Here is a 21,371-nt window from a genome sequence, read left to right on the forward strand (position 1 = left end):
ATTTTTGAAAATACAAGCAAAAATTATTTTCATCAACAAAAGATAAAAATGTCTCTGATACAACAACTCTCAAATCGATCACTGGTCGTTTCAGTTTCTCCTCCTTTGGGCATCATCATGTCTGAGAAAACTCGACCCTTTTGCAAAGTCACTCCCCCAAATCCCAACACACCCACTTCCTTTGTTGAATCTTCCAACTCCAAAGTTCGCGTCTTTGTCAGGAGAAATAAAAAACCCAGAAAAATGGCTGTTAAACTTGAAGAAGAAGACCATCTTCCGTTAACCCAGGATCACAAGGTCTCAACTTTTCCATAGTTTATTTTGTTTCTGCATAAATGGATCAATGGGTGTCTGAGTTATGAATCATGGGCTCTTCGAGTTGTTATAATAAGGTTTTTGACTTGCAATGAGTTATATGATCAGGTCCCGGTTACACCCAACTCAGCCACTTCCTTTATTGAAGCTTCCCACTCCAAAGCTCGCGTCTTTGTCAGGAGAAATAAAAATCCCAGAAAAATGGCTGTCAAACTTGAAGAAGAAGACCATCTTCCCTCAACCCAGGATCACAAGGTCTCAACTTTTCCATAATTTCTCTTGTTTCTGCATAGATGGATCAATGGGTGTCTGAGTTATGAATCATGGGCTCTTCGTGTTGTTATAATAAGGTTTTTGACTTGCAACGAGTTATATGATCAGGTTCCGGTTACACAGAAGTTTGGCCTTCCAGAAATCGAAGATTTTGCGTACTGTGGAGGAAATGAATTGACTCGGCGTAGTCAGTACCTTTTTCCCCTTCAGTTTTGTTTACAATGTTGATTGATATTCCCTGTTTTCACTTATGGCATGTTGAACCATTTATTTACGGCGTAATCTTTTATGTGCTTTGCATACTTAATTTCACAACAGCTACATGGTCCTTTATTAGAAGTATTATGAATTTTTCATTTACTACTGTAGTGATCTGAAAATAAACTGAGCCGATTTATGGTGTGTTATAGAAGGAAGAATATGTGATTACCCATAATAGAAAAGGAATAGAACATATGAATGAGTTTGAAAGGTACAAATGTAATAATTTGACAATGCTGATGCTTATTTTATTAGCTGTTTTGTATCTTGGAATTAGTTAACTTATATTGGTGTACACTAAGCAGCGCAGGTGATTGCTCCTTTTTAATTTTCTATCATATTCAACCAGGGTTAGAATCAGATGTTTGCATGAATGTGTTTGACACAGCCTGCCTAGTTACTCACTGTAGTAACCAAACATTCTCATGTTAAATATTCTGATTGAAGGAATGAGTTCTCATACTAATAGTTCTTCTTCCAGGGAAATCTGAAATGGAATCAGATGTGGCTTCAGTGGCAAGTGAAGTTGCTTCAACTAGACCTGGTGGTAAGAATTAGAAATGATTAGGTTTATAGTTGTGCAACATGCCAGTCTTTTAGGTGTTTGCTTATTAAGGAAAGTAATCTGGATTCTTTCCTCCCTCTCTATATTGGGAAAACAGTTTTAGGGAGAAACATTGCTTTCAATCGATTATTTTGTGTCAAAAGTAAATATTTTAGAGCAATAGGGATATCAAAATTTAGTTACTTCTGATAGGATGATGAGGTTGATAATTATGTTGACATATATTTTGCCTTGGTATTAATTTGTTTCAAATGCATTAATACTTGAGCAAAATTCTAATTGTGTGTGTCAATCTTGTGAAGCAGTAATTAATAGTACTGAAAATTGAAACTTGGAACTTTTGCTTCCTTTTTAAAAATATCTTTCCCCTTTAGATCAAACTTAGTTCGTTTTAATTACAGGATTTTCCTTAAAAAGGTTTTAAATACAATGCTTTTAAAATTGTTGAATCTGGGGGACCTAGGAAATAATTAATGTAGCCAAGCAGACTCTCGCTAGTTCAGCAATGTTTGTGTATGCACTCAAATACTTTGTGTTTACCAGAGTACTTAAATGCATAAACAAGCAATTATGTAGTAAAGTAGTAAACATATGAATTTAAAGCTGAGATTTAGCTGAATTTTTCATTTTTTATTTCATGTCTCCTTATGTATATTCAAGTACTCTGTTTTTTCCTGTTGATGAAACTCCATATTTTTTTTTCAGGAATGTATTTAATGAAGTGTACACTATTTAGTTTTTACCTGGAAATTAACATTTAATTGTCGAAATAATTTTGTTAGCATATTAATTTGTTACTAATTTACTTCCAATCTATTTTTGGTTGAGTTTAAATTATTTAGTTCATGTACAATATAGGTAAATCACCTGCCCACTGGGAAAAGGTGCTGGAGGGGATTCGCAAAATGAGGAGTTCTGCTGATGCACCAGTGGATACTATGGGATGTGAGAAAGCTGGTGATACACTACCTCCCAAGGTCTGGCTAAGTATTCTACTGCTGTTAATTTGATCTATGATGAAAATTTAAGGTTTATTTATTGGTTTCTGTGTTGTTACTTTTGAGGGAAAGTGATTGCTAAAGAAACATTGAATAGAATATGGCTTGCCAAACAACTTTTTGGGGTAGAAAAAGACAACACGGTGAATGCTGTCTATTTGACAATTCCAATAGTCATTCATCAACGAGTATAGCAATTACTCATTCAATTAGTAGATGATGATGATGATGATGATGATGAGTTGATGACCAAACTAGTTAGTCATCTGTGTAATCTTGTATTGAATAGATTGGTTGGCTTCTCATACTTTTATGGCCTTTTTGAAAGATAAATTTCTTCTTATATTGTTGTTATGATTTCAGGAACATTGTTATTCATTTAACTTCTATATTTTGTATGAAGCATGATGTGAACAAGTTTAACCTTATCAAAATTTCTACGTGCATAGGAGAGAAGATTTGCTGTCCTGGTATCTTCTCTATTATCTAGCCAAACAAAGGATCCTGTTACTCATGGTGAGTATGTATGCCTTCTGAAGTTTATAGTTAAAAAATATTGTTGATAAGTTTCCTGGGTTTTGTACATTTCTAAGATGATAATGTTCTGTTTTTTTTATCAAATACCCAAAGCACTCTTACCTTATGGACATATGAGGTTGGAAGCATTGACTTGCCACATGTAAAATATTTTAGAGTAGCAGAAGTTTCTTATGTCAACTTATTGAGATGGAAAATATAGAGAAACTGAAAATATTGGTTAAAATGAGATTATTAATGTATAGAAAGTAATGACTTTGTGTGGCTTTTTTTGGGTTGAATTTAGGTTGGCTTGGATTTGGGTAATAATAAGTTCAATATGCTGGTGTTTTAAAGTTCTGAGAGAGCTTGAAAGATTGGTAGGCTTGCATGTGTGTAATCCCGGTTACCAACATCTTTTATGCTGTTAAAAGCGGATTTGTATGTAAGTTAAACGCAAACAAGCCTCTCCTCATTTGAAGTAATTTAAATGAACATTGATAGAGCATTTCTTATGATTTATGATGGTATAAGACTAAAAGGGTGTTTCCAACAACCTATAAGATGGCAACATATTACTAGGACAAAAAAGAAAGAAAATACAGGAGATTTGAACATATATCTTTTTTTATAAAACACGACATAATAAGTAGTAGAAGGAAGTAGTCAAGGGAGGGAAGCGCTAGCAAAAATGGATATTATCTATGTATGTTGATATAGATTGAATTCTGTATTGCAAATTAATTGGTAATTTAAACAAATATTTTGGCCATGTTGTACATTTGCCCCCAAGATTTTGTTTACCATCAGTGTTAATGTATGTAGTTCATACTTGGTAGTTGCTTGAAAATGTTTGTCATGCTTCAACTACAGTTCTGTTACAAGTGTTTTTTTTAAGAATAGGAGCAATTCAACGCCTTCTTCAAAATGATCTGCTTACCCCCGAAGCAATCAATAATGTTGATGAAGAGACCATCAAAAAGTTGATTTACCCTGTATGTTCCTTGTTTCTTATGAAGTTACTGCCTCTCTTGTGATTCAAATAATTTGAATTTAAGTGGCAGCTGAAAGATACTTGTGAAACTTCCTGCATGTCCTCAGCTTGCATGTTATCAATTCAAGTTCTGTTTGGTTATGCTTCATTCTGTAATGTAATTATGCTTGTACATTTGTGCATCTTTTCCAGGTTGGGTTTTATACAAGAAAAGCCACTAACTTGAAAAAAATTGCAAATATTTGTCTCATGAAGTACCACGGAGACATACCTAGCTCAATTGACCAACTGCTGTTACTTCCAGGCATTGGTCCTAAGATGGCTCATTTGGTATGTGTAACCACCTCTCTAATTCAAGCACCATGTTTCATCAGATTTCAGAAGCTAAATCTTGTTAGTGCACATTAGGTTATGAATGCTGGATGGAACAATGTCCAAGGGATATGTGTAGATACTCATGTCCACCGCATTTGCAACCGGCTTGGGTGGGTCTCAAGATTGGGCACAAATCAGGTTCCTTTAAGTTTGGCATGTCCACATTTTATGTATGGGGCATTCTTGATTTATTTGTTCTTGCATGCAACATCTTGGGACAGGTGCAGCTGTAATGAACTTCATTAGATTTGCTTCTTTTAGGAGAAAAAGTTATGTTATGCAACTTATTTTCTACATGTATATGAAGACATTTTATGGAATGAATATTCTCTGTTTAATAATCATATCAGAAACTATCACATTTATAGTAGCAAACGAACAAAAGAATGTGACATTTGTAGCATGTCTGAAAGTATTCAATTTTAGTCAGCAGCTATATAACACATAATCTCTTTCAATTGGTTTGGATTTAGTTTCTCTTCTCACTCTGTCTAATGGTCACAAATGAAAGTTACCAATCTTCTTCAAATTGCTAGAAAACTTCAACACCTGAAGAGACAAGAGAGTCACTGCAACGGTGGCTTCCAAAGGAAGAATGGGTTCCAATAAACCCTCTATTGGTACGTCCAATTCATTCTCAAAGTCCTACTTGAACAATTTGTTGTATTACTCATTCATATTGATTTTTCTTGTTCTAATTTGGTATGTTTTGTTTCATTAGTGAATTTGATATGGTAAATTTATTTTTGTGGCTTGAATATAACAGGTAGGATTTGGACAAACAATTTGTACACCTCTAAGACCTCGTTGTGGAGAATGCAGTGTAAGAGACTTGTGTCCTTCAGCCTTCAAGGAGACCTCAAACTCAAGCCCATCTTCCAAGTCTAAAAAGCCCGGGCTGAACAAGAAGCCCTAACATTCACCACTCCCAAAAACACACTAAGCTTTAACCATTTTTTGTGGAATTGGGTTCCTTTTTTGGTCACTATTTTGACATGCACATACATATTTCCAAGTATATTCACCGTTGGATTATCTGAAACTTTGGGGGTTTTATAAGCCTTGAATTTTTTATATTTTTTCTATCTTTTTTATTTTGTGCAGAAACTAAAATTCATCCAATTTTGATTTGTGTATGTCTCTTTGCCCACATAATGAAGACTTCATCACATTGATATAGCAATCAACGTTATGTTTTGGAAAATTTGTATATGTTTAATTTTAATTTAACATGTTAATTTTCAATTGAAATAACATTAAATAGTTTTGGCATTTAATAAAAAATATGTACAGAATTTTTCTATTAACTTATAGCATCAAAATATTTAAATATCGATGTAATCAAAATTGGTTTTTTTAATACTCGAATATTTTTAATGAGTCTCAACTCTTATTCGTTAAGATTTATTAGAAATCACATCTAAGATAAAGAGTGTCCTATAACTTTTTACTAAGTGAAAATTTATAATTTTTAAGAAATTTTAATTAATAGCAAAAGAATAAAGAGTGTCCTAGAACCTTTTAATACTCAAATACCATAAGTGCCTGTCTTCTAAAGTCACATACAAAATTTGAAAAGTTGCAAATAATTATTAGTTATTTTAATTGGAATCAATTATAGAAATTAAATATGCTCTATTCGTGTACTAATTTCAGAGCTAAGTATAAATCAAACTTCACCTCCATGTTTTCTTTCTGTAATTCATAGAAGAAATAAAATGATAACTTTTTTTTTTCATCTTCTTTGTTAACATTCCTCTTTTCATTTATCTGGACTCTAAAATTTTGAATTTTAGAATTTATAATGTATTTTTAAATCCAAAAAATACCTTTTATTAAATTTTGGAATACAAGAAAATGTCTTTCCAATTATAAAATTTGGAATGTATTTTTAAACTTAAAAAACATATTGTAAATTCTATAATTTAAGATACAATTTTGTATTTTTAATTTTAAAATTTGAAAGGTGTACAAATTATTCAATTCGAAAATAAAAAAAGAAAAAATCTTTTTCTGAAGGATATTTTTGGAATTAAAAGATTTATGGAGATGCGGAAGAAGCTATGGAGGTGGAGGAAGAGATTGCCATCAAGTGGAGGCTATTGTGGGCTTTTTGTTCTTGATTTAGCCCAGATGTTTACAGTTAGGCCCAAAAGTGAAATATGGTTTTGTAACGACCGGAATAGCGATTCGGATCAGAAGATGAGTGACTCGGTGTTCATCGAGTGGAGGAGCCGAGCAGAGGAGTTTGGGAAGTGATTGTTACTTCTCAGATTCTGTTCCTTAGAAAGAGAGAGAGAGAGAGAGAGATGACGGTAGCAGCAGGAATCGGTTACGCTCTGGTAGCGTTAGGGCCCTCTCTCTCCCTCTTCATTTCCGTCATTTCCAAAAAGCCCTTCCTCATTCTCACCGTTCTCTCCAGGTACGCATGCTCCATTTCTTTTCGCTTGATCTCACGTAACCACAAACGCTGTGCCATGCATTATCGCAATTCACCCTCGCCATGTAATAGCATGCTCCATTAGTTACTCTTCTACGCGAGTTAGGGTTTTATGATTAGTCTATTGGCTTATTCTTATGAGTTTTTTTTTCTGTTGATTTAATTTGTGAATGCAGTACACTGTTGTGGCTCATTAGTTTGATTGTGCTGTCTGGAATATGGAGGGGCTTTTTGCCCCTAAATACAACTGCTTGGTGGCCTTTTGCAATTCTTATATTCTCATCTGTTGCTTTTCAAGAAGGCCTCAGGCTGTTCTTATGGAAAATATACAAGTAAGCTTATATTGCTGATTGCTCTGCTGTAAGTTGTTGCATCCATTCATGTTGTTTTCTTCTCAAATGCCGTGATACTGTTGTTAGGTTAAAATAAAAATATGGTTCCTACACCTCATCATTTTTCATTTTAGTCCCTTTATATGTAGAAAGTAAAATCTACATTTTACTCTTATATGAAGAAATTGATACTTTTTTTTCATTTTAGAATCTACATGAAAAAAATTAGTCCTCATTTTAGTTCCTTCCTACATTAAAAATTCTATGCTTTGGTCCCTACCGGTTCTTGCTTTGGTTCTAACACTGTTATAACTTTGATAAACAGTAAGAGCTAAATTGTGAACAACTGTCTTGCAGGGACTAAAACGAAAATAGTTTTGGATATAAACACTGAGTTTATAATTTAACCTTGTTATCATTTTATGCTTTTAGAAACTATTTTACAATATGATGGAGGAAGTATCTAACAATTTTGTACAGACTGTTTTATTTTATATGCTATACCAATGTTGGTTTTTCCTTTTGTGTCTGAATTATTTATTCTATTTTATTTTCCTGTTGATATTTTGTAGGAGGTTAGAAGACATGTTAGACGCCTTTGCTGACAGAGTATCAAAACCACATCTTCACCTGACAGATAAGATGCTGATTGCTCTGGGTAAGAAAATGGAGGCTTTCATGCCTATGAAGATTGCATTTGTTTGATCAATTTTATATTAGTTTATTAGCTATTTGCTTTTGTCAGCTCCTAAAATAACCTTGATGATAATCCCTTTGTTTTGGCGATTAACTGGATCCTTTATTTAATTTAGTTGTATGATAAAATGAATAACTTGTTAAGATGCTACTGAAAAAAGACATTTTCCTTTTGGTATATGATCTATATTGTGAACGATAAACTGTGATTTTTTAGTAAAATGTATATTGGATTTTTTTTTCACAGCTGGTGGGTTGGGTCATGGTGTTGCCCATGCTGTGTTCTTCTGCATCAGCCTATTAACTCCTGCATTTGGTCCAGCAACATATTTTGTTGGCAGGTGTTCAAAAGTTCCATTTTTCCTTCTTTCTGGTGAGTTTTCCCACCGCTGGTTGTTGTATGCATGTATATGATTAAGATGGGATTTGACAGCTTCAAACTTTTGAAAACTTTGCCATCTAAGGATTTATTGCATACTCATTAATGTGAGTGTATATAGAGTTTGGATTAGAGTTGCCTCATGAGAACCTTTAATAGCGTTTTCCTCCCATTAAGATAAGACTGTTTTTATATATAAACAGCAGCAATAGCTCTGATATTTTCTCTCTTTCAAATTGAGATATGATATTTTTAGTATTTAACTTCTCCAATTAGTTCACCGTTTTTTATATACATTGCAGCAAGTATTGCTCTTGCATTTGTCACAATCCACACATTCTCAATGGTCATCGCATTTAATGGGTACACAGAGGGGAACAAAGTGGATAGATATTTTGTTCCTATTGTTCACATTGTTGCAGGAATGGTGGTAAGATCTCACTCTTTGCATTATATTTTCTAAAATTTACAAATGAGTAACTAGTAACCAGCCATCACTAGTGGTGCCTCTCTGCTTGAATTTTAATAGGTTTCAGAAAACATGAAAACTGTAATAATAAAAGGTCCCCTGGATATACTGTGAATTATATTTATGAATTGAGATTTTGGAATGTAACTGATTTTTTATTAATTTTGCCTTCAATTAATACTACATTGTTTTCATTGACTTGCTGTTTCCTTATTCAGACACTGGTGAATTTGGCGCCTGGTGGTTGCGCTGTTGGCATTCCTCTTCTTTATTTCACTGCAATCTTGACCTTGGCTCATTGTGGGAGGATGGTTTGGAGAAGATTGACAGAAAACCCAATCAGGCCAGGTCACTCATAGTAATTGATAATCTTTGTAAAAAGTCTCCCTATAGTTGCTTAATGCTCGCCATACCCGTTGGAATACGGAAGATATTAGAAGTTATAATGCACAAAAGGTGTTTCCTTGATTCCATGCTCCCATTTTCTTACAATGTGCGGGGCCTAAAGTCAACTTTTTGTATTTCTCTGTTTTACTCATCGTTGTAATTAGGCTTATTCATGTTTTAGTTGCAGAAGCCAGTTTGTTGAAGTCTTGGTCGTTTAGTATTTAGAAAATGAAAATCTAGAAGGTTAACATGTGTCAACGAATTTTTCCGTAAGTTCCTTTTAAAAGAGAAAAAAAAATTGAATTTAGTATCTTCATGAGTTCATTTAGAAAAAGAAAATAAAATTAGCTTCTTCATGAGCTTTTTTTACAAGAAAAAGTAGAATTTAGTTTCTCCATAAACTAAAATTAACATGTATATAAGTTGAAAAATAAATTAACATGCTAGAATTTAGTTTCTTCATAAAAATAAATTAACATGTTTCTATAAATTAATTTTGGACATAGTGTTTTGAATTTTAATTTTGTGAAATGTTAATTGGGTATATTACTGAGAGTATTAAATGCGTTATTTCCTTGAATTTAATCACAGTTACTTAAAGAATCAGCTAGTTAATTATGTGTTTCAAATTCAATGCCAGGTGTGAAATATATTTTTCAGATGGAAATGTTACACCCAAGAGACACATAAAAATAGTTTTAGGGGAAGGATTTTTGGAAACAATGGCAATACCTCACCAGCTCTTTCCCAAGCACAGCTTGTTGAGACTTTTAATAAAAAATAATTCCTAAAGTAATTATAAAACTGAATTTTAGTTTTGTTCAATAACAATTAGGTAGAGTAATTTTGGAAATTTGAAATGTGTGTAATTGATAATTCTTTCCCCTAATGAATTAAATTATCATATAATTTTATTAAAAAGTTAACAATTAGGAATTAAAAGATAGTATGTAATTGATAATTTGAAATGTGTGTATATGTATATTATCCTATTTTAATTTATTTTAAATGATTAATTATTTTAACAACTAAGCTAAAAAAATTATAATTTTGTAATCATTTTTAAATATTGTATTAAATGAAATAATACAATATAAATCAGTATGACAAATATTGGGCAACTGAATATGGAAGTGTGCACAGTGCTAGTGCATCAGCACTGGTCAAAATCACCAACCCAACTTTTTCCGCTGGAATAGAAAATGTCACCTGTTTTTACCCAGTGACTCTGCACTAAGGTATCCTTCTACCAAAAAAGGATAAGGTATATGCTTCTTCAATTGTATTTTGAGGAAGTTTACCTTGGGCTTTACCATACAAAGTAGCAGGGTCTTATAAAAAATTCATGGTAACTCTGCTATTCACCCTGTTTGGAGCTCCAGCATGAACACATCGCCATTAAACTCTGAATCAAGCCCTTCACGTCCATCAAACTCCTTGAGCCCCACCAATGTCTCGATTGAAATCTCGGCCTCTTGATCCAAGCAAAAACCTTCTCTAACCAATAGAATGTCACAATTTGACTCATGGTCCTCATTAATAAGAGTCTTGTCTACACATAACATTTTGTTGTCATCTTTTGTGCCTTTCAATGCAACTTTCTCATCATTCAACTCTGGAGTTACCATCTCTGCTGAACTTTTAGATGACACATAAGGTTCAGATCTTACAGTGCATACACTTTCATGGCCTTTACTACCACTTTCCTTTATCCTTGGTGTCATTGATTTAGAACCAAACACAAGCCCTCCCCTAGGTGAGATACAAAACTGGCTCCAGGATTCCTCAAAACTCCAGCTGCATTTCCCTTCATATGGCCAAAAGAGTGGTCCATCAGTACTAAACTCTTGCATGTCTTCAATTTCTAAAAGATGCTCCACTGAGATATCATCTTCTGATCTCACACACTGTATTCCATTGGCCCTTAGAGGAGTTGAAGGGTTCTCAGATGACAATCCATGGTAAGACTTGGAATCTGATATCCACTCGGAGTCTTCACTATCAAGAGCGAGTAAAGAATCACAGCTGAAGTCACACTTGATGCAAAGATGAGTTGGACTGTTGTTAGATGAAGATCCACAACAAGACCCTGATCCTGAGGTCTCAGAGCAGCCACAAGGAGAATTTGTAGCAGTTGCATCATTCACAGTTCCAGTCAAACTCATTGTAGTAGCTCTTTTTGTTAATAACAGTTACTCACTGCTAAATTGGACTTATCAGAGATTGTCCTTTGAGGATACATTTTTGTTTTAAGATCACAAAGGAAAGAGAAAAGTCAAGAAAATATACAAGGTAAGAATTTTCAAATCAGCATCTAATTTAAAGCATAACACTCATTACAAACATTATGAACTGAGATTGAAAGAAAATCATAAGCCACTCAAAAGAGGTTCTACCAACTGTTTATTGGGGAAATGTTTTAGCCTTTGGATTTTAATTTGATGACAAAAGAAATATACAAACCCAATTCACCAAGTGCAATCTAGGACAGATGCAGGCATAGTGAAAAAAAATCACATGGAAGAAAAAAACTGCTTCTAAAACCCATTACCTTGCTTCTACTCTGGAAACCACACCTCATGTTTTGAGTTCGATCAAAGAAAGGGATTTTGAGAGAATGAGAAATGAAGAAAATAAGGTTTGGGTGAAAGAAAATGCCCAGAGAGAATAGAGCACAATGTTTAAATAGCAAAGATGAAAAGGTAGAACACTGTCTTTTACTTGTATTGTAGTGTTAGAAATTCAACCAAAAACAAAACACTGGGAAAAATTTGGAGTTTTGTGCTCTCACTAGCCATGTTGATGTCTCGTAAGTAAACTCCATTGGTGGATTTAATGGTCCACTCATTGTTGGCCATTGATTAATTGTTGAAGACTATGATCAGACCATTTTTCATTTCACTAATTTTATTTTAGTTCCCCACTCAAAGTTCACAAGGGGCACTGACTTTTCACACCTTTTTTCTACAAACCACACTTATTTTCTTCTTTATCAGTAAAAGTTAGTTATTAACAGTTTGTTTCAGTTTATAGATAATTTGAATCCACAATCCATTTCTCAGTCCCTTTCTTTATAGGTGTAAACCTTATTTTAATCTGATCAAACATTTTATGACAACTAGGGGGAAAAACAGTGTCACTCTATATAAAAAAATAAAACTATTTTGTTTATAGGATATGTAATAAAACTATCATTACATTATATCAACTAAAAATATATCGAAATATTTTTATTTGTATCCTCTGTTCTTTTGTTCTTTCTAACTTTCTCTTCTCTAATTTTGTACTTTCTAATTTTTTTCTGTATTTAATTCAAATAAAAAATATACTGATAGTAATTTCCCTCCTTTGTAGTGCTTTAGTTTTTATTTAATTTTTGTTAAACGAAATCCAAAATAAAACAAATTTTGGGCATCCAATAACGACCAAAAGGCACCGCATTGTGATAACAGAGTCACTGAATAATGTGCACAAAAACAAAACAACATGGAGAGAATATTATGCATGTTTACAAGTTTTTGTCCACAAGCCTCAACAGGAAAATAGCAGTCTCCATAAAGATTAAATATTACAATTATATATTATTTTATTAAAAAATTTGTTAAATTTATTCTACATTAAAATGTTTATCTATTTATGCTATTTTTATCTGTAAGAACTATTAGGAAAATTTCAAATATCATCTAATAATGTTGTTTAGATATAATATTGATAATTATATATAGAGAGCTTATAGTACAAAACTTGACATAAAAATGAATAAAACCATAAACACATGTAACTTATGTATATATGAGGCACAAACATGTTTTTTTTATGGGAATTAATTTTTTTTTCATTTATGATTCTGCGTAACATACAAAATAAAACTCTTAAGTTTTATAACAAAGTTATTCAGATTCTTCTCTATCACAAAATGGTAAATTTCTTCTCTTAAATTCACTTATTTCCTCTCTTCATTCCTCCCGTACAACCAAAATTTGTAAAAGCCATTCTTCCTTTCTTGTTATACGATATACTACAATTTTAAGAGTATTTCGAAATTTAGATATTTTGAGTATTTCAAAAATTTATATTTATATTTTTGTGCTATGTTATTTAAATAATAAACTGAGAGAAACACTATTTACTGGTATGAATCTATCACTTCCTAATCACTGTTTAAAGCAGAAAAGGTAGCAAAACTATAAAAGGTTGAACAAAAGAAAGAAAAGAAGAATAAATAAGCATTTGATAATATATTTGTGTTACAATTTTCTATACTATTATTTTAATATTTCATATTATTTAATTTTAAATATCTTTTATTATATATATTTATTTATAAAGTCAACTCTAAGAATTCTCAAAATATTATTTTCCATACTTTATGATAGGTAAATCTTAGCTTTTCTTATAAGAAATGTGATAACAGTTGGAAGATTATTTCCTACCACACTGTGATGAATAAGAAAAGAACGCTACCAATTTTTAAAAATTAAAATAATTAATTACAATAATAACTAAATTAGAGACTATTTAAAAATTAAAAAAAAAATTTAAATTAATTTTTAAATAGATATCTAATTAACGATCAAAGTTTTTCTACTAAATTTAAAAACTAAATAATTGCTAGTTAACATTTATCCAAAATACAAGTTCCATTTGATCTTCCATGTCAAATTCATTTTTCTGTTGCAAAATCAGTACTTTACCTTTTTCTGTCACCATTTCTTTCGTTAGTTCTTTATTTGTGTTCATGTGAACATTGATAACCCTTCTTTCTTGACTAGCTGTTGGGATTCAAGCAAAGAAAAATAGTCACAATAACTACAAAATAAGTTTTCAGAAAGAAATTTTTAGTGTGACGCAACAAAAAGCATGAACCTCGATAAAAAAAGTTCTATAGTAATTTCTCCTATTGAGACTGCTATTTTGACCCATCATACTGTATACAATCTTTGCATGTAAAGCATAAATAGTAAAGCCAAAATAGTTTAGTGGGGTATAATATTACAAAGAAAGGAACAAATAAGGGCCAAATAGGATATAGGTTTGTGAGTAAAATGTGTATGGAGGACTCTGGAGTAGGTTAATCTAGAGAGAAATATCAAGAGACTGATTTTTTTTGCAAGATATATGGATAAGACAATAAGGAGAGGAGGATGTCAAGTCATAACAAGTGGAAGCATATGAAAAAGAGAGTGGAACAAGATGATACAACCAAAAAATTGGAAGCTATAGCAACATGATTTTAGAAGATGATAATCCAGGTTTCTTCTGTGAAACAATGCAACCAGGAGTAAAAATGAAGATGCAAAATCGTGTATGTATAATTAGGTTATTGTGCCATGTATGAGTAGAAGTATGATGAGAATTATGTAGGAGAGGATAAGTTTTGTGTTGGAAGAGACAGCATGTTATAAACTATGAAACATCAAACATTTATGTATATAGTGTCTAAAAGGATTGGAACACTGCTCTCCACACTTATAAATATAATAGAGATTCTGATAAAAAAAAAAACTACAAAAATCCACCACATATTCTACTTCTATAGAACCTCTATTAGTAGGGTAGGGTTCCTTTCATTTTTCTGGTAGATTTATAACTCTATAACATGCATATTGCCCTCACGCAGGATCGAACTACGGACCTTCAGTTTACAAGACTGACGCTCTACCACTGAGCTATAAGGGCTTATTGATAAAGGTTTAAGCTGTTATGGAGAAGTTTCAGTAGATAATGAGGCTCCATAGTTGCTGCTGAATGGTGCCTAGGAGCTTCTGCTAAACAGAGTGGAAATTATATGCTGGAAGAAAACCAAGTGTAAGGACCAGTGCAGTCCTGCGGATAGCAGATGAAAAGAAAGTTACTCCCGGATTTGGTTTCCTTTTGATGGAGCTTGCTGGTTTTCCCTTATGGAGAGTGATTTTATTGGAGATCTCACATCGACTAGAGATTAAGACATTTCATTATATATAAGTGGGTGTAAACCTCACCTCATGATCCGATTTTATGGAGTTGAGTTAGGCTTAAAGTCCACTTTATAATATGATATCAGAGCCATTTTGAGTCTATCTTAACAAGTGTTTTTTGGACTTATCAAGACACCCGGAGTTAAGTTTAAAGTCCACTTTGTAATAGATATTCCAGATTTTACTACTGGATTATGTTTTTTTGTGCTGCTCATGCTTTCTCTAGATGCTGCCAATAGCAGTTTTTAGGCACACGTTTTTGGCCATTCTTTAGGCATTTTCAATACAGGTTGGATGTAGGTTTTTTTTATGAGGTTTAAAGCCTTAGAATGAGTGGTTTGGGTTTTAGGCATAAGAGGATTTATTCTTTTGTACAAGGGCTGAGTATTTTTTTAAAAATTTAATTTATTCAAAAAATGTGAAATGATATATCATGATTGCATTATACACAAATTTGTAATCATATATAATTTGTAAAGGTGATATTGGTTGTCCCTTAAAGATCAATAATGATTGTCCAATGAGAAGGGTAATTTACAATTTCTCTTTTAAGTTGAGGGGGTACAAATCCATGTTTTACAGTGATGTTCTAAAGAAAATAAAAAATTGGGGAAAAAATTACTTGAGTCTTCCAAAAAAAATTAAATAAATGAAAAAGAGCACCAACGAGGAGAGAATGTTTTATACATTAAATTTATAAATAAAAAGGCCAACCAAGAATAACTAAAAGTGGTAACAAAATAATATTTAATTCTGTCAAAATAATAGTTCAATTTTGGAGATACGAAAATAAACTGATATAACTAAAAATCACAATTCACAAAGTAAATGTGCCATCCAATTTATTTGCATATATTAACAAGAATGTAAGCCTACATGGCTGAATTAGAAGTGAACATTTTCGCTGATAAACACAATATATTGGAAAAAAAAAAATCAAAGCTCGCACCATCACAGGAAACAAACAAATAGATATCTTTTTTTTTGGAGAAAATTAGAAACAATAAATTCAAACGAAGGCTAGGGTCTAAGAAGCTCGGACACTTATCTTAAATGGCGTGTTGGTGTCCGATAGACACTCGTATGACACTTGTAGGACACGTATCCATAAAATGTTTAATTCAAAAAGTATTTGTTAGATTTCTGACAATTCTATTACAGTTCTAACACAATTTTAAAAAGAAAAAATACATTATTTTTCTCAAAATTCAAATTTTATTATATAAATTTTTATTATGATTATAAAAATAAGAAACAAATCCTTGTGAACCAGTCATGAAAAACATCTTTCTGCTCCAAAAAATAATCTGAAACATACTTGTGTACATAAATCTTTTTTGTCAATTTATATAATTCATAATTATATAATATATATAGATTTGTGTCCTCGTGTCCTACATTTTAGAGATTTTACGTATCTTCGTATCCGTGTCCCTATCAGTATCTGTGCTACCACTACAAGAAAATTATAAAATAGAAACCAATTTTTAGAGATCAAAATAATTAGTTGCAATAGTAACTAAATTAAAGACCATTTTAGAAACTTAAAAAAAAAATTTGATTTCTAAATTAGTATCTAATTAGCAATCAAAATTTTAACTACCAATTATTTAGTTTCTAGATTTGGTAGCAAAAAACTTGGATACTAATTAGATACTAGTTTAGAAACTATTTAACAATAATAACAACTAATTTAGAAATCAATATTTTTTTAGTTTCTAAAATAATCTCTAATTTAGTTACTATTACAACTAATTATTTTGGTATCTAAATATTGATTTCTATTTCATAATTTTCTTGTAGAATATAGATTAGGTTAGATATAGGTTAGGGTTAAGGGAAAAAAATAATATAAAGGTCTAAATGACCGCAACTAGTCATGAAAATGATATGTAGAGAACAACCCTGGAAGAGAATATTCCCTGATACGTAATCGTTTTTGCATGCATGTCTTTTTATTGACCAAAAAACGTGAAAAAGAAATAACAGCCCTAAGAAAATGGCGGCACCAACTATGTATTTCCAATGTTCCAACTCATAAATCAACAGAAGACCCATAATGCCCCAATTCTAAATATAGCATTCCTTCTCATTCCTATTCTCCTTTTCTCACCATCTTTGCAATTTAGGATTCCCAATCTCCTAGGTTCCTCTTGTCTTCCCATGGAGATTGGGTAACATAACGTAACTCAATTCATCACAACCCCTTTGGATTATCATACATTACTGTAATACATATTCATATATATATACAGCAAAACACCAACGTAATATTGCTATTTCTTTTTATCATTCCTATTATATAATCCAAAACCGAACATTGTTCGCAACAACGTTTATTTTTTCTTAATTTTTAGAACATCGTTGTTCGTGTTATTGAAACCTATCATCCATGGGAAGTTGCATTTCAACGCAAGGCGTGAGGACACGCAAGAGGGTAAAGCACACAAGCAAGCCCTCGTCCCCGCGAGGGCAAGGGCATGGCCACGAGCAGACGCGGAGGTCCAGCGTGGTGGCTCCTAGGTCCAGTGTGACGGCGCGTCCGCTGAACGTGGTGGCCAACCCGAGTCCGGGGAACATATTCGACAAGTACCAGTTCGGGAAGGAGCTGGGGCGCGGCGAGTTCGGCGTGACTCACCGTGTGGTGGATTTGGTGAGTGGCGAAGCGTTTGCGTGCAAGAAGATTGCGAAGACGAAGCTGAGGACGGAGATTGACGTGGAGGATGTGAAGAGAGAGGTGCAGATCATGAGGCACTTGCCGAGGCACCCCAACATTGTGGCCTTCAAGGAGGCTTATGAGGACAGAGACGCTGTGTACCTCGTCATGGAACTCTGTGAAGGTGGTGAACTCTTTGATAGGATTGTTGCTAAGGGCCATTACACCGAGCGTGCTGCTGCTAATGTTGCCAAGACCATTCTTGAAGTTTGCAAGGTATCTTTCATTCTCTTCCCTCTTCTCAATCTTGGTTTCTTTGTATTGATTTTTTCGTATAAATTGAAGAACATATGGGTGTGTTGAGACAGAGTGGTTTTTCCCTTACTTTAGAAATATAACAATCAAACAAAATAGAATTAGAAGCAGGAAAGAAATTATCTTTGGACACCTAGGGGCCAATTCACATCCAGAGAGGGAAAAGCAAGAAAAAGATTTGTGTGTGTGTGTGTGTGTATAGAGAGGGTTTGACAAAAATCGTTGATGTAAATCATGGTTTGATATATACATGGGATTGTTTTACTTGTTTCTATTCAAAATGGGGTTAAAGGGATTGATGCAAGTTCAACTATTCTTGCATGCATCATAGTTTAAAGAAAGAGACACCTAAGTTTTTATGCAGACATTTATGCCATTTCGCAGAGAGAGGAGAATAGTTGAACTTGAATGTGAGTATTTCATGAAGGGCATAATTTCTGGAAGTGTCTTGCTATTTTGTCCTGTTTTTTCCTTCTTTCTTGGGATGATTGCTTTGCGTTTTTTCTTCATTGAAGCTGAACAAGAACTTGCGATCTTATCTTTCTTTTTTCTATTTATCTCCCATTAATATAAGCATTATGTGGGTACATTTTGCAGGTTTGTCATGCGCACGGAGTGATACACAGGGACCTGAAACCTGAAAACTTCTTATTTGCAGATGCAAGCGAGACTGCTGCATTGAAGTCAATTGATTTTGGTCTTTCCACCTTCTATGTGCCTGGTAAAGTTCAATTTATGATTTTACTGGAGTACTACTACTACTAGCATTATTGCATGGTCTTTTCATTGTTAATACTAAACAGAATAAATAACCAACTTTACCATTTGGCGACAGGTGAAAAGTTCAGTGAAATTGTTGGAAGTCCTTATTACATGGCTCCCGAGGTTTTAAGACGTAACTATGGACAAGAAATTGATGTCTGGAGCACAGGCGTAATTCTTTATATTTTACTTTGTGGAGTTCCACCCTTTTGGGCAGGTAGGTCCCATTTTGATTCATGCATGAGAACAAAGCAAGAAAAATGAAGTCTGAAGTCCCCTTTCAGAAAGTTTAATTGTTTCATGGAATTCCTTCTGATAATGGGTTCATTACTAGTACAGAATCTGAGGAAGGGATTGCACAGTCTATCATCAAGGGTAAAGTAGATTTCACAAGAGATCCTTGGCCTAAAGTTTCTGATGAAGCAAAACATCTAGTTAAACGCATGCTTGATCCAAGCCCATTCACCCGGATAACAGTTCAAGAAGTTCTTGGTATGTGCTACAGATTTTAGGCAAAAAATGATTTTCTTTTCTTAAATCTTTATTTAGAAATAAAAGCAACGCATTATGTCTAACATACTCTCTAATACATTTTTTTTATTGAACGAAGTTCATGTAGAATTTTAGATATTTGGGTTCTACTTTTTTTTGTGTGTTTTCGTTCCAAATTAATAAGACTGGCGTAAATTTGAACTAATTATAAGAAGGGTTAAAAAGACAATGAAAGAATGCATGTTGTTAGTAGCATTTTTAGATCGTACAAGTTATATATACTAAACGTGGACATGTTTTATAAGCTGCATTAAAATCTGCTGCTTAAGAACCTGAAAGCCATGCTGCAAATGTTGGAGTAATTTGGCTTGCAAAACTAATTGTTCACTAAAAATCTCACAAGTTTTCCTAAAAGTTTGTGTTCAAGACAGTTTAATTTGATCGCATGGAAAAGCTGTACTGATATAATTACTCTGTTCCTTAAAAAGATAATACCTGGATACAAAATAGGGAGCATGGTCGAACTATTTCTCTTGGAGACCAAGTGAGAATGAGGATCAAGCAATTCTCCTTGATGAACAGATTCAAAAGAAAGGTTCTTAGAGTAAGTTTCAGTGTATCCCCTTCTAATTATAGGTCAATTTAAAGTAGCATTACATACCTAATTGGGTGCTCTCTTCAGGTGGTAGCAGATAACCTATCAGATGAGCAACTTGCTATGTTTAAGAAAATGTTCGATATGATGGATAAGGACAAAAATGGAAATTTGTCATTTGAAGAGCTCAAAGATGGCCTTTCAATGATTGGACACGCCATTCCTGATCCTGATGTCCAAATGTTAATGGAAGCTGTAAGTGCTTTACATATCCCAACAGTATAAACACTTATTTGATACTTCTCATTTCTCTTCGATTATGTCTTTTCTTATCACATCATGTTATTTTCAATATCTGAAAATCTTCTCTTAACATATACATGCATATATCTACAAAAAGTTATGCTAAATTCAAAGGCATGCATGCATGCATGCAAATGTGAGAGAAGAACTCTAATCATGTATATGTATAGAAAAAAAACACAAGATCTCTTTCAAAGTTCATAATAACCTTAAAAAATTCTTTCAACCTTTTGTATATTGCTCATGAGAACAGGCGGATATTGATGGAAACGGCACCCTTAACTATGATGAGTTTATCACAATGAGTGTTCACCTGAAAAAGATCGAAGGTGATGAGCATCTCTCTCAAGCATTCCGTTACTTTGACAAGAATCAGACCGGGTATGTTGAGTTTGAGGAGTTGAAAGATGCCTTATCAGATGATGAGTCGGAAGTCATGAACGACCAAGTGATCAAAGACATTCTAAATGATGTTGACTTGGATAAGGTAAGAACAAGTATGAAGTAAAACTTGTACCTTTTGGTTTTGCATATCTAACTGTTTGGTTTGTTTGGTGAAGGATGGTCGAATCAGTTTTGGGGAGTTTAAGGCAATGATGAAGACAGGAGGAGATTGGAAAATGGCTTCTCGGCAGTATTCAAGAGCATTGCTGAATGCATTAAGCATCAAGTTGTTTAAAGACACACCTATGAAAGTGTAACTAACTAAATTTCATGACGGGGGTAGGCCAAAGTTCTGAGTTAATGCCTCCTGAAAAAGGTCTAAAACTCACATCACATCACATATTAAGCGGCCTTCTGTAATATTTTGAGCTGTGTACAGTTTGGTTGCTTCGGAGTAAATGGAAACGGGCATGGAGAAAGAGATGAGCTCTTGTCATGTTGTAATCTCTGTTGACTTCATTTTTTTTTCATTAATTGAGTGTTGTGGAAAAATCAGAAAATCATCAACTGAAATTGGAATTTGTCTTGGAAATTGGACGTTATAAGAAATGAAATGCAGAAATAGTGACATTTTGGTTAGATGGTGGTGTCGAGTTTTTGCCTCCATTTGTTAGACATTTTAAGACTTTCCCTATTACACATAAAAAAAATATGAATGTTTTAGATATTAGATTACACTATTTGTGCAGCAAATGATTTATTGACCACACTAATTATATGAGATGTGTTTCACCACTTCGGATTTGGGATTGTTTCTTCCTGCACCTCCATATCTTTTTCTCCCACCTCCATACACAACATGAAAATACATTTTTGTCCTTCTTATGTCACCCCCATTGAATAGTTT

The 21,371-nt window shown here is 33.1% G+C and overlaps 4 protein-coding genes and 1 non-coding gene across 6 annotated transcripts; 3 read left to right on the plus strand and 2 right to left on the minus strand.

The window, feature by feature from the left end:
* On the plus strand, positions 1-5,371 carry LOC137827967 (endonuclease III homolog 1, chloroplastic). The gene is made up of 11 exons (XM_068634355.1): positions 1-297; positions 424-570; positions 697-775; positions 1,331-1,396; positions 2,273-2,391; positions 2,862-2,928; positions 3,832-3,923; positions 4,115-4,252; positions 4,331-4,435; positions 4,834-4,917; positions 5,064-5,371. The coding sequence occupies exons 1-11, from the start codon at positions 49-51 to the stop codon at positions 5,211-5,213; spliced, it is 1,296 nt and encodes a 431-aa protein (XP_068490456.1). The 5' UTR covers positions 1-48; the 3' UTR covers positions 5,214-5,371.
* Positions 5,372-6,412: 1,041 nt separating this feature from the next.
* Positions 6,413-9,203, plus strand: LOC137832007 (gamma-secretase subunit APH1-like). The gene is made up of 6 exons (XM_068639958.1): positions 6,413-6,719; positions 6,914-7,069; positions 7,642-7,727; positions 8,013-8,138; positions 8,447-8,574; positions 8,832-9,203. The coding sequence occupies exons 1-6, from the start codon at positions 6,607-6,609 to the stop codon at positions 8,970-8,972; spliced, it is 750 nt and encodes a 249-aa protein (XP_068496059.1). The 5' UTR covers positions 6,413-6,606; the 3' UTR covers positions 8,973-9,203.
* An 845-nt stretch (positions 9,204-10,048) lies between these two features.
* LOC137832016 (uncharacterized) lies at positions 10,049-11,702 on the minus strand. 2 transcript variants are annotated; one of them, XM_068639970.1, is made up of 2 exons: positions 11,552-11,702; positions 10,049-11,228 (listed from the first exon to the last, which is right to left on the minus strand). In XM_068639970.1, exon 2 carries the CDS (start codon positions 11,163-11,165, stop codon positions 10,362-10,364), a length of 804 nt encoding a protein of 267 aa, XP_068496071.1. In that variant the 5' UTR covers positions 11,166-11,228; positions 11,552-11,702; the 3' UTR covers positions 10,049-10,361. The 2 variants fall into 2 exon arrangements, with proteins under 2 accessions (XP_068496071.1, XP_068496081.1); XM_068639980.1 differs by having other exon boundaries at positions 10,049-11,199; positions 11,552-11,701.
* Positions 11,703-14,607: 2,905 nt separating this feature from the next.
* Positions 14,608-14,679, minus strand: TRNAT-UGU (transfer RNA threonine (anticodon UGU)). Its single transcript has one exon. It is a non-coding gene; the product is annotated as a tRNA-Thr (tRNA).
* Positions 14,680-17,079: 2,400 nt separating this feature from the next.
* On the plus strand, positions 17,080-21,265 carry LOC137820983 (calcium-dependent protein kinase 24). The gene is made up of 8 exons (XM_068625360.1): positions 17,080-17,889; positions 18,526-18,649; positions 18,764-18,907; positions 19,030-19,182; positions 19,671-19,786; positions 19,865-20,032; positions 20,334-20,567; positions 20,641-21,265. Exons 1-8 carry the CDS (start codon positions 17,350-17,352, stop codon positions 20,779-20,781), a joined length of 1,620 nt encoding a protein of 539 aa, XP_068481461.1. The 5' UTR covers positions 17,080-17,349; the 3' UTR covers positions 20,782-21,265.
* Positions 21,266-21,371: the final 106 nt, after the last annotated feature.

This window comes from Phaseolus vulgaris, chromosome 11 (genome assembly GCF_000499845.2).
Source record: "Phaseolus vulgaris cultivar G19833 chromosome 11, P. vulgaris v2.0, whole genome shotgun sequence".
Lineage (NCBI taxonomy): Eukaryota > Viridiplantae > Streptophyta > Magnoliopsida > Fabales > Fabaceae > Phaseolus > Phaseolus vulgaris.

Coding starts and splice junctions, on each gene's coding strand:
- LOC137827967 (XM_068634355.1), top strand. CDS start 49: ATGTCTCTGATACAACAACTCTCAAATCGATCACTGGTCGTTTCAGTT. Junction 298..423: donor CGTTAACCCAGGATCACAAG/GTCTCAACTTTT, acceptor TTATATGATCAG/GTCCCGGTTACACCCAACTC. Junction 2,392..2,861: donor GTGATACACTACCTCCCAAG/GTCTGGCTAAGT, acceptor CTACGTGCATAG/GAGAGAAGATTTGCTGTCCT.
- LOC137832007 (XM_068639958.1), top strand. CDS start 6,607: ATGACGGTAGCAGCAGGAATCGGTTACGCTCTGGTAGCGTTAGGGCCC. Junction 7,728..8,012: donor TAAGATGCTGATTGCTCTGG/GTAAGAAAATGG, acceptor TTTTTTTCACAG/CTGGTGGGTTGGGTCATGGT. Junction 8,575..8,831: donor ACATTGTTGCAGGAATGGTG/GTAAGATCTCAC, acceptor TTCCTTATTCAG/ACACTGGTGAATTTGGCGCC.
- LOC137832016 (XM_068639970.1), bottom strand. CDS start 11,165: ATGAGTTTGACTGGAACTGTGAATGATGCAACTGCTACAAATTCTCCT.
- LOC137820983 (XM_068625360.1), top strand. CDS start 17,350: ATGGGAAGTTGCATTTCAACGCAAGGCGTGAGGACACGCAAGAGGGTA. Junction 17,890..18,525: donor CCATTCTTGAAGTTTGCAAG/GTATCTTTCATT, acceptor TACATTTTGCAG/GTTTGTCATGCGCACGGAGT. Junction 18,650..18,763: donor TTCCACCTTCTATGTGCCTG/GTAAAGTTCAAT, acceptor ATTTGGCGACAG/GTGAAAAGTTCAGTGAAATT.